At 47.5% G+C, this 12,308-nt stretch overlaps 1 protein-coding gene across 1 annotated transcript; it reads left to right on the plus strand.

Annotated features, from left to right (window-relative positions):
- The first annotated feature begins 637 nt into the window (after positions 1-637).
- LOC114591968 (E3 ubiquitin-protein ligase TRIM17-like) lies at positions 638-11,703 on the plus strand. Its single transcript, XM_077925226.1, has 7 exons — positions 638-1,355; positions 3,722-3,817; positions 5,651-5,884; positions 7,990-8,012; positions 8,936-9,103; positions 9,560-9,691; positions 10,773-11,703. Exons 1-7 carry the CDS (start codon positions 750-752, stop codon positions 11,011-11,013), a joined length of 1,500 nt encoding a protein of 499 aa, XP_077781352.1. The 5' UTR covers positions 638-749; the 3' UTR covers positions 11,014-11,703.
- The last annotated feature ends 605 nt before the right edge of the window (positions 11,704-12,308 follow it).

Below are 12,308 nucleotides of genomic sequence, written 5' to 3' on the forward strand. Positions count from 1 at the left end.
AGGTGGTAACTGGGCTCTGGATATTACCTTAAGATTCCCCCCCCCCCCAAGTTTCAAAAAGAAAAAAACACTTTTTTACACACACACACACAGAGAGACAGAGAGAGAGAGAGAGAGAGAGAGAGAGAGAGAGAGAGAGAGAGAGAGAGAGAGAAGTTTACATTAAACCATAGTACCTTTATGTGGTTCCCTGAACCCCCAAACTTCCCACCACCCCTCCTTTGGCTTCCAAAATGTATCTTCCTTTTTTAACTGCGTCTAATTGCATTTATCCAAATTATTGTCCTTCATTGGAAGACCCGGCACCGAGAGGATAACAAATTTAACAGAGAATGGCGTAACTTTATAGATATATTAAAGAACACTGTAAAAATCTAAAAACGTTTGCAGGATTGACACAGCACAAAGGGTAAAAATGCCAGAGGTTCTTTGAATAGGAAAGGTCGAAATGTTAGATCAGCAAGAACAGTTATATTGGTCCATTGGAAAGATGGATTGGGCTCAAACAACCGCATGTTATTTCCTCCTTCGGGTAGTGATAAAGCGGGATATCAAATCCAAACTCCTCTTCTTCACCTGTGCTTCGAAATACCTAGAGGATCCAAGTGTCTCTGAACTATGAAGGGGGCTAGGTGTTGCTTTCTAATGCCAATAATGGCTTCCAGTTCTCTACTGACAGGAGACCTTTTTGGAGACATGAATCTCCAAAAGGATGGTGCAAGGGAACTGGGTGTGGAGAGTGCAGCTGAATGAGGCACAACTGTGAGCAGCGAGAAAATGATGACCCCCGTGAATCTGATTTCTTTGACTGCTCCACCCTTTCCAGCAATGCAGAAGTGAATCTGAAAGCAGAATCGCTCTGCGCCTTTTTCCTCAAGCGGCGCCTTGCGCAAAAGTGTCTTAGGGCCAGCGCGCTCGCAGGCGACGATCCTGCAGCCCCTGGGATCATGGCTTCCAGCCTGGTGGACGATCTGGTGTGCTCCGTCTGCCTCTTCCTCTTCCGCGATCCCCACGTACTGGATTGCGGCCACAACTTCTGCCTGGATTGCCTGAAGAGCTGCGCCCGCGACGGCTGGGGCAGAGGGATTTGCCCGGAGTGCCGCTGCCCTTTCAGACTGCGGGAAGTCAGGCGCCACAGGGTTCTGGACAACCTCGCGGAAAAAGCGCGCAAGCTGCAGCTGGATGAGGAGCCCCAGGCAAGGGCCAGCTCAGCTGGCTCCTGCGAGGAGCACGAGGAGCCGCTCAAGCTCTTCTGTCGCCAGGATCGCGTCCCCATCTGCGTGATCTGCCGGGATCAGCCCGCGCATCGGGGCCACGAGTTCCTGCCGACCAAAGATGCTGTGAAATGCGCGCAGGTCAGTGGCAAGATTTCTGCTTCGGGGTTGGGTGGGCTGCGGGGAGCGGTGGGTGATCATAATGTGAGGACAGCCTTACAAAACCACAGGCTCGGTTTGACCTCGTTCAGCCCAGGCAGGCAAAGGATGTTGACTCAGAAAAATCAGACCAGGAATTCACAACCGCGCAGGTCTGCTAAGGATTCTAACAGGCTTTGAAAACGTAGTTTTTGTGCTGCTTCAGAGCTCAGACAGCTTCACTGCTGCTTAACTGGATCGTGTTAGGATAGTCCTTTTATATATATATAAAAAGGTACATATAAAAAGCACATATAAAATAATTTTTATTATAAAAATCCAATATAAGCCACATTTTATCAATACCAAATTACAATTAAAATATCAATCAATTAAAAAGCCAATTACACATTTTACATGGAACCCCCCCCCCCCGCTAGATTTCAAGGAATGATAGTTTCATTTACAGTCATAGCATGGGTTACTGACGCTTCAGGTTACATTTCTTCGTACTGGAACAGGTTACGTCCGGGTTTCGGCAGTCGCGCATGCGCAGGAGGGTTAAATCGCGCTTTGCGCATGCCCAGAAGCGCTGGGTTGCAACCCGCGCATGCGCAGAAGCACCGCTGCACGTTGCAAACATGCATCCCACACGGATCACGTTCTCAACCTGAGCGTCCATTGTAATTCTGCTTCATTTCAGTCTTAATCATAATCCTTTATACTGAGGGAAGAATTAAGTAACCCTGCTCTAAGAAGAGGGATGCGGGTGGTGCTGTGGGTTAAACCACAGAGCCTAGGACTTGCTGATCAGAAGGTCGGCGGTTCAAATCCCCGCCACGGGGTGAGCTCCTGTTGCTCGGTCCCTGCTCCTGCCCACCTAGCAGTTTGAAAGCATGTCAAAGTGCAAGTAGATAAATAGGTACTGCTCCAGTGGGAAGGTAAACAGCATTTCCGTGTGCTGCTCTGGTTCACCAGAAGCGGCTTAGTCATGCTGGCCACATGACCCGGAAGCTGTACGCCAGCTCCCTCGGCCAATAAAGCGAGATGAGCACCGCAACCCCAGAGTCAGTCACGACTGGACCTAATGGTCAGGGGTCCTTTACCTTTACTGCTCTAAGAAGAGCAGAAGATATTGTAAGAGCCACCCCAACTCATGGTGGGTGAGTCACCAGGGTTGGGCTAACTCAAGTTACCAGAATAGTGCAGGAATTAGGAACTGAGGACTGAAGAAAATCAGCTTGCCTCAGCAGTCCTTGACACCAAAAAGCAGTCTGAACATCTGCAGGCTGAAGCCACAAGACAACGCCTTCTTGCCTCATCAGAAATTGCAGAAGTCAGCAGAAAGGGAAGGGAGACTGTCGTCTGCTTGCTTGCAAAATTGTGTGATCACACTCTGCACATGCTCTGGTGCCATGGAGGTTTGTTTGTGACATGGTATCAAAAGCAGCTCCAATCTGAGTTCAGGGCCCAGCCTTTGAGAGTTATCTCGCTGAAGCCAGCTGCACAGCTTAATAAAACTTTTCTCAAAGAACCCGTGTCTGTCTCATTAACTGGGGAAAAACCTGCAACAATGCAACAGCTACAACGTTTTTAACTTCCATTCATATTAATACATTTAATAATTTATATTTCTGCAAGTGAAGTTCTGTGTCCTTTATTATTCCTGTGCATGATATTTATTTTAGATTTGTGTTCCTTTGTTTTGTACATATTGTTTCTTGTTTGTCCTTATAAAACTTTATATCCAGCGCTTTTTTTTCTGGGGGGGACACAGGGGGACGCATACCTCTAAACAGTTTGTGAATCTTTGTACTTTTGTCCATTTGCTTTAGTTATTTTCCCCTGATTTGAACTATAAAACGATGATTTTCTTGAGTCAAAATGAGAGTAACCCTAAACATTTTTCAAGGGGGGGAAGCACTGATTATCGTATTTTTTGCTCTATAAGACTCACTTTTTCCCTCCTAATAAGTAAGGGGAAATGTCTGTGCGTCTTATGGAGCGAGTGCAGGCTGCACAGCTATCCCAGAAGCCAGAACAGCAAGAGGGATTGCCGCTTTTGCAGCGCAGCGATCCCTCTTGTTGTTCTGGCTTCTGAGAGTCAGAATTTTTTTTTTCTTGTTTTCCTCCTCCAAAAACTCGGTGCGTCTTATGGTCTGGTGCGTCTTATAGAGTGAAAAATACGGTATATCTTCATTCTCCCTGGTCTCCATCATGCCCTACGCAGCACCCCTGTTGTGCTAAGGTGGTCCTAGCCTTGGCCCCACCTGGCGGAGCTAAGCAGCAGTTCCACCTGGCCACATATTCCTCCATGCTTTTGAAGCCTTCCTTCCTTCTTAACCCCTGTTGATTTCTCTGCTGCACAGATGGAGCTGAAGCCATACCTAAAGCCTCTGAAGGAGCGTCTAAAGGAGGCCAAAGAGGAGAAAATACACCAGAAGGAGGCAATTGGGGAGCTAAAGGTAAAGGAAAAGCAGTAAGGGATTGTGGAACTCCGCTTCCCCACACTTTTTGTGGTTTAAAGAGCATGCATTAACGTCCTTGTTTATAGCCCGCCCTTGAAATTCACTGTTGCCTACAATAAAGTATAGAAAGCACAATAGAACAACTAATGCATTACAATTTTTTGTTTGTTCGTTTATACCCCGCCCACTCTGGGTGGCTCCGACCAGAGTATTAAAAACATGATAAAAGATCAAACATTAAAAACTTCCCTAAACAGGGCTGCCTTCAGATGTCTTCTAAAAGTCAGATAGTTGTTTATTTATTTGACATTTGATGGGAGGGCCACCACCGAGAAGGCCCTCTGACTGGTTCCATGTAGCTTCCCTTCTTGCAGTGAGGGAACTGCCAGAAGGCCCTCAGTGCTGGACCTCTGTGTCCGGGCTGAACGATGGGGGTGGAGACACTCCTTCAGGTATACTGGGCCGAGGCCATTTGAGGCCTTAAAGGTCAGCACCAACACTTTGAATTGTGTTCAGAAATAAGCAAAAAAACAAACAAACCTGAAATCTGTGAAGACAACCTGAAAATGGTATCGAAAGAGTGCAGGTGAAGCAGATCAGCATAAGCTTGGCCTGGGAAATTTTTAAAAAGGTCTTCATCTGGCACTGGAAAGACACTGGACTCTAGGTGCCAGGACCAGGCAAGCTTTTGTGGGGAAGTGTGTCAAAGCCAGGGCACCACCACTGAAAAGGCCCTGTCCCTGATAATCACAAGGAGCCCTAATCTCAGGCTGTGAAGGTTAAATTTCCATTTTTATGTTTCATAATATCCAGGCACAAAATCTCCTGAGGAATACCGCCAGATGGGCAGGGTATAAATTATTATTATTACTGTCAGAGACTGCCTCCCGGTCTCAGCTCACAGAAGACCAACGCTAGCCATTAGAACTGTACAGAAGTCTTTATTGGCATTTAGTTTCCATTTCCAAACACTAGCGTGCGTCTCTACGTCTAAACCCTAGACCAGCGAAGCCTCGTCTGAGTCTCCGCCCCCTGTACACCAGCTTAAGACTCTAGCCTTACTCCACCTTCTACGTTTCTCCTTCCTCCTCTGGGTCCTACTACCCCCCTGGGTGCCTTCTTTCCGGGATGCCTCGGAAGCGGACCCTTCGGACTCCTCCCCTTCTCTCCGGCGGGCTTTGGGACCCGGCTCTCTCTCCGGACTGCCCATTGCGCCCCCCTCCTGTACATTTGAACTTGGCGCGCGCGCGCTGCCCCTGACCTTCCTTTTGACCGTTACCTCGCTCTCTGATGCAGGCGTGGCTAACCCTGACTCATGTCCTTCCGCTGACGGAAGGCTGCCTGCTGCCGATGTTTGGGACTCCTCCCCCTTACTGCTCTCCGGTGGGAAAGTTGGTCCCGATTTCCAGCTGCTGCTCTCTGAGTCCCCTCTGGCCCCTCCTTCCTGGGGTGTTCCCTCTGGCAACCCCCTGGCTCTGACCACTGGGGCCCCTTTCTGTGAATCCTCTGATTCACTGGAGAGACTTAGAGACCTCGGATGGCTACCCTCGCTGACTTCTCCCTCAGATTCCTCTCCCTCGGTCTCTACTTCCTCCCTCTCCTGTCCCTCTGCTCCTGAACCCCTGACAATTACTATTATTATCATTATCATGATTACTTTCCATAGAAACTTTTCTAATTCAAAATCTTCTTGATGGGGTGACGGGACAAATCACCCTTTCGTTATGTTTGATTTTTATTGCCTTGAATGCGTATCTGCTTTGTTTTTCACTAACACTAAAAATGAAATTAATTCGTGTGTGTGTGTGTTTTTCTCCCCACCACTTGCAGAGTTGTACCGAAGATATCATAAATCACATTTCCACAGGATTTGAATCCCTTCACCAGATCTTGGATGAGAAGGAGAAGGCTATTAGGAAGACTGTCCAGGAGAAGAGGAAGAAGAACTGGGAGGAAATGCAAGATGCCTTTTCCTGCCTGAAAAACGACATTTCTTCCCTGACTGAGATTATTAACAAGGTTAAAGCAGCGTTAGAAAGTACAGACCACGTGGCCTTTCTGAAGGTGAGACCAGCTCCGATCAGAGGCATACCTGCAAAACACCATGCGGTCCAGCGGATGTGTGTGGTGATGTAGGACTGAAAGTTCTTGGCCAAATAACAAGATTCAATATAGCTAGACTAGATCTGGTTTAATATGGCTGCAGTTCCCAGAATTCATTGGGAAGAGAGGTTGATTGTTAAACTGCTTTGTGAGAGGCATAGGAGACTCTTAACAACTCTTCCAACTCGGGTGTTGGGCTCCATCCACAACAGCACTGTGGGTGGGATTCAATGAGTGAGTCCCACTCCTGGAAGCCCGGGACGCGGGTGGCGCTGTGGGTTAAACCACAGAGCCTAGGACTTGCCAATCAGAAGGCTGGTGGTTCGAATCCCCACAATGGGGTGAGCTCCTATTGCTCGGTCCCTGCTCCTGCCAACCTAGCAGTTCAAAAGCACGTCAAAGTGCAAGTAGATAAATAGGTACCGCTCCGGCGGGAAGGTAAACGGCATTTCTGTGCGCTGCTCTGGTTTGCCAGAAGCAGCTTAGTCATGCTGGCAACATGACCCAGAAGCTTTATGCCAGCTCCATCGGCCAGTAAAGTGAGAGGAGCACTGCAACTCCAGAGTCATCCGCAACTGGACCTAATGGTCAGGGGTCCCTTTACCTTTACCTGGAAGCTCAGATAAGGACTCTTGCTGGTGCAAGAGAGCTTTCTCCCATGCGCCCTCTAAAAATGACTTGGGTGGTCAGGGGGAACCCCGGAATTGCACATGGGAGAAGGGGAGGGCAGATCGTTCATCTGTCATGCTAAAATGCTTGCGCTGATGGAACTGTTGCCTTAGCGCAATGTTGAATTCTTCCTTGTGCCTATCTGTTTGCTAGTGCCAAAAGTGTTTGGCTCCTTGAGAGCGAAGCGGGGGGAGGGGAGGCAGAAGGAAACCTCTTGGAGGGTGGATGAGGCCCACACACTGAGATTAGATAGAAGTACAGGAGTCCCGGGGACGCGGGTGGCGCTGTGGGTGAAAGCCTCAGCGCCTAGGGCTTGCCGATCGAAAGGTCGGCAGTTTGAATCCCCGCGGTGGGGTGCGCTCCCGTCGTTCGGTCCCAGCGCCTGCCAACCTAGCAGTTGGAAAGCACCCCCAGATGCAAGTAGATAAATAGGGACCGCTTACCAGTGGGAAGGTAAACGGCGTTTCCGTGTGCTGCGCTGGCTCGCCAGATGCAGCTTTGTCACGCTGGCCACGTGACCCGGAAGTGTCTCCGGACAGCGCTGGCCCCCGGCCTCTAGAGTGAGATGGGCGCACAACCCTAGAGTCTGGCAAGACTGACCCGTATGGGCAGGGGTACCTTTACCTTTTACTTACAGGAGTCCCAGATCATGAAGGTCAAAAATCAGCCCTTTGAACTGAGCCCAGAAACCGAATGGAAGCCAGAGAAGGCAAGAGAATGAGGTGCTTATACCATCCGAATCCAGCAGACATGCTTGGCATCACATTTCAGTTGTTTCCAGAACACCTTTAAGGGCATGCCCAGTATGAGGCACTTGACTAGAGTAACCCAAACAGGATGTCGCCAAACCCTGGATCACTTCTTGCCAAACCATGAGGAGTTCCTTGCCAAAACTAGGGTCTCTTTTTACTATTTTCAGTTTACCCTTTTTTGCCAGTTAGATGTTGTTTGAGGAAATGATAACAATAGCCATATTTTATGGTGGTGGTGGTGACCTGGCTGCCACATTTATTTCTTAATTATTTTCTTTGGAGCACTTGTACCCTGCTCTTCAGCCAAGAAGGCTCCCAGAGGAGTGTTTACATAGTCAAAACAAAACAGTCCCTACCCACAACACACAAGGAAAAAGGGATAGGGAGGGAAGAGGAGAATAAAAAGCAAAACGCAGACGCCTGTTTCCTATAGGTTGTTCCTATAATGACCAGCTGGCACAGTTCCGGGGCAGGAGGTTCCGGGTGGAGCTGGGCTTCCAGCAAATCTTCCAATGTCTCCTGCTGAGGCAGTCTGATCTAACGGCTGACATCTGAAGCGAGAGGAAGCCCTTTCTAGTCATTCTTTCTAATTGACTGTGAAGACGCTGTAAATCAATACACTAAACTTGTTTATCTTTCATGTAGGACTTCCAGGAGCTGATGAAGCAGTAAGTGTCTGGAATTCATTATTGTGTGGCACCTCTGTGGTTCCCTTCTTTGACATTCCTTGTGTCCTTGGTTTCACCTGGTGGCAGGTGTGGGTGTGTGGCTTTTTCAGCCCAAGAGCCACATTCATTTTGGGGCAACCGCCCATGGCCACATCCCAGTGACGGGCAGAGCCAGAGGCAAAAATGGACAGGGCAGCAATAAATGCAAAATGTTCTTTTGTACGGAAGGCCACTATTTAAACACGGCCACAAATCCCTTTCTCTTCTCCATCCAGGCAAACGATAGTCATTTTCATAGGTCAAGCACACATTCCAGCCAAGCCAAAACAGCCCAGAATGGTGTGAAGGGAAACCATTGAGGGGGTGGTCTAGGGAGAATCTCATTGGCCACATAGACAGCTTTTTTGGAGGGAGCACATTTGACCTCCAGGGCTGAGGTTTCCCACCTCTGGTTTGGCCCCTTAGTCCTCATCCCCAACTGAACGCAGCTCGGTTTTTTAAAAAGACCATTTTCCTGCATTCACATTACTCTCCCATCTACATAGTCTATGGTGCGGAATCATTGCTTTTCCACAATCGGGTGGGCATGAAATTAAAATGGCGGCTCCATGCAGCACTTAACATAGCTCTAACATAATGTCAAGTACCTTCCACATGGCCGAAAGCCTCCTTTCAAATTTATTCTGATGGAACACATGTCAAGCCACAAACGTTGATCATCCAGTTTGCTCTTGCTTAGTTGAAAAATGTGGCTTCTCTTTGAAAGTTAGTGGCTTCTCCAACCAGTTCTAGGGCTTGCCACAGATCAGCCTGGCCTCTTTTGGGGGGGCAGGGGGCAACATCCTGTTAGGAGCAACAAGCAGGAGTAATACAGTGGGGCAGATCAGCCTTTTCCAGTAAAGAGGGGCTTCATGTTTTCTCAGAGCCAAAGACTCAATAGAGGTGGAGGTGGGAAAAGATGACAACAATGCAACTGAAGAGGAAGATAAGTCGTCTGATGAAGAAGAGGGTGAAAGTAGTGAAGAGGAGGAGGAATATTCTGAAGACGAGGAGAAAAAAGTGACATTGAGTTTTAGCGAGCTGCTTAAGAGGTAAGTGTCTAGAACTCATTCTTGTGTGGCACCTCTCTAAAGGTAAAGGGACCCCTGACCATTAGGTCCAGTCGTGTCCGACTCTGGGGTTGTGGCGCTCATCTCGCTTTATTGGCCGAGGGAGCCGGCGTACAGCTTCCGGGTCATGTGGCCAGCATGACTAAGCCGCTTCTGGCGAACCAGAGCAGCGCATGGAAACGCCGTTTACCTTCCCGCCGGAGCGGTACCTATTTATCTACTTGCACTTTGAGGTGCTTTCAAACTGCAAGGTTGGCAGGAGCTGGGACCGAGCAACGGGAGCTGACCCCGTCGCAGGGATTCAAACCACCGACCTTCTGACCAGCAAGCCCTAGGCTCTGTGGTTTAACCCACAGCGCCACCCGTGTCCCTGGCACCTCTCTAGTTCCTTTCATTAACATTCATGTTCCTTATTTCCTTGGTTTAACCTGGTGGCAGGTGTGTGTCTGATGAAGAACAGGATGAAAGTAGTGAAGAGGAGGAGGAATATTCTGAAGACGATGAGAAAACTTCGGTGCCAGTGTTTTCATTTCAAAGGAATTTCAAAGTGGATTCTGAGGAGCCGAAGAAGTAGGTGTCTAGAACTCATTCTCGTGTGGCACCTCTCTAGTTCCCTTCATTAACATTCATGTTCCTTGTTCCTAGGTTTAACTTGATGGCAGGTGTGGGTCTGAGGCAAAAGCGGACAGGGCAGCAATAAATGCAAAATGTTCTTTTGTACAGAAGGCCACTTTTTAAACACGGCCACAAATCCCTTTCTCTTCTCCATCCAGGCAAACGATAGTCATTTTCATAGGTCAAGCACACATTCCAGCCAAGCCAAAACACCCCAGAATAGTGTGAAGGGAAACCATTGAGGGGTTGGTCTAGGGAGAATCTCATTGGCCACATGGACAGCTTTTTTGGAGGGAGCTCATTTGACCTCCAGGGTTGAGGTTTCCCACCTCTGGTTTGGCCCCTTAGTCCTCATCCCCAAGTGAATGCAGCTCAGTTTTTTAAAAAGACCATTTTACTGCATTCACATTACTCCCCCATCTACATAGTCTATGGTGCGGAATCATTGCTTTTCCACAATCGGGTGGGCATGAAATTAAAATGGCGGCTCCATGCAGCACTTAACATAGCTCTAACATAATGTCAAGTACAGTGGTACCTCGGGTTAAGTACTTAATTCATTCCGGAGGTCCATTCTTAACCTGAAACTGTTCTTAACCTGAAGCACCACTTTAGCTAATGGGGCCTCCTGCTGCTGCCATGCCGCCAGAGCACAATTTCTGTTCTCATCCTGAAGCAAAGTGCTTAACCTGAAGCACTATTTCTGGGTTAGCGGAGTCTGTAACCTGAAGCGTATGTAACCTGAAGTGTACATAACCCGAGGTACCACTGTATCTTCCACGTAGCCAAAATCATATTTATTCTGATGGAACACATGTCAAGCCACGAACGTTGATCCTCCAGTTTGCTCTTGCTTAGTTGAAAAATATGGCTTCTCTTTGAAAGTTAGTGGCTTCTCCAACCAATTCTAGGGCTTGCCACAGATCAGCCTGGCCTCTTTTTGGGGGGGCAACATCCTGTTAGGAGCAACAAGCAGGAGTAATACAGTGGGGCAGATCAGCCTTTCCCAGTAAACAGGTGCTTGTTGTTTTCTCAGAGCCAAAGACTCAATAGAGGAGGAGGAAAACAAAGATGACAACAATGCAGCTGAAGCGAAAGATGAGAAGGCTAATGAAGAACAGGGTGAAAGTAGTGAAGAGAAGAAGGAGGAATATTCTGGAGACAATGAGAAAAATGTGGTGCCAGTGTTTCCATCTCTCAAGAAATTCAAAGTGGCATTGGATTTTGAAGCTTGGGGGAAAATGTTGCAAGGTATCGAACTCCAGGAAGAGAAGTGATCTCTGCATTTTCACACTCTACAGTCTCACTCTGCCTTTACGCATTATATTCAGAGGGAGGGAGATGTACCACACTGCATAGGGCAGCATAAGGGAGAGGGTGTCCTAGCTGTGTATTTAGAGGGGGAAAACTTTTGTGTGGTTTTTTAAATATAATTTTTATTAGTTTTCCATTTAATAATATATAATCACATCATTGCTATCCACTTTACCTCTCCGGCTCTTTTGAGCCTATAGACTTCCTTCCCTCCCGGCTCACGGCTTTCAAAGTAAACCTTCATATCATTGCATTTTATACATTTTCCAGTTCTGATTAGCTCATTACAAAAGTCATTGAAATTTATGTTAAAATAAAAAGGGAGAAAATTCTTCACTACGAGTCTTCGGACAACCCTGCTAGCGATGTTAATTGCTTACAGTAATCTTTCAGATATCGTATAAATATCGTATAAATTTATTCCCGTTCTTTTGGAATACTTGATCTTGCTGGTTTTGGATTCTTCCTGTCGGCTTCGCCAATTCCACAAAGTCCATCATCTGCCACTCTTCTTTCATTGGCATTACTTGCTGTTTCCATTTTGGGGCTAGGAGAATTCTTGCCGCTGTTGTTGCGTACATAAACAGTATTTTATCTTCCTTTAGGATCTCTGTTCATCCACTGTACCAGAAAATAAAACATTTGAACTCTCATTCTTGGTCTGGTTATATGTCCATATATTCCCTTGCAAAAAGAAAAAGAAGACCACAAGCTGTTTCTTAGGGCTTTACACCTTGGCGCGCACACCACAGGGCTGTTATTTAAAGTGCACAAACCAGTTCCGATCCCCAAACTAGGGCCTAACACACACACATGTAACCCTGCTGATACCGCAGCTGTAAACAGTTTATAGTGATTTAATTTTCAGTATTAAGCACTACTGTATACAAATAGATTTGGGATAGACAAAAGAAAGCACCAGGGCTTTCTTTTCCCCCAGGGGGAACTCACAGGAACTCAGTCCCGACACCTCTCAGGTGGGCGCCATTACCATTCTTAGAGAACAAGGGAGGTGTTCATGGTGAGTTGCGGCACCTCTTTTTCTAGAAAAAAATAGCACTGCACAGCATGTAGTTCAACAGAGTTCCTGATGGGTCACCCATGTGGATGACTTTAAAAGAAGATGAGGTGGACTCATTGGGAGAAGAAGGCTATCAATGGCTACAGGTAACGACAACTGTGTTTTCCTACAGTGCTGGAGGCAGTACGCCTCTGAATGCCAGCTGCCAGGAAACACAAGTGTAACTTAAGCAATAAC

Source organism: Podarcis muralis, chromosome 2 (genome assembly GCF_964188315.1).
Source record: "Podarcis muralis chromosome 2, rPodMur119.hap1.1, whole genome shotgun sequence".
NCBI classification, from domain to species: domain Eukaryota; kingdom Metazoa; phylum Chordata; class Lepidosauria; order Squamata; family Lacertidae; genus Podarcis; species Podarcis muralis.

Coding starts and splice junctions, on each gene's coding strand:
- LOC114591968 (XM_077925226.1), top strand. CDS start 750: ATGAGGCACAACTGTGAGCAGCGAGAAAATGATGACCCCCGTGAATCT. Junction 1,356..3,721: donor ATGCTGTGAAATGCGCGCAG/GTCAGTGGCAAG, acceptor TCTGCTGCACAG/ATGGAGCTGAAGCCATACCT. Junction 9,104..9,559: donor TTTAGCGAGCTGCTTAAGAG/GTAAGTGTCTAG, acceptor ACCTGGTGGCAG/GTGTGTGTCTGATGAAGAAC.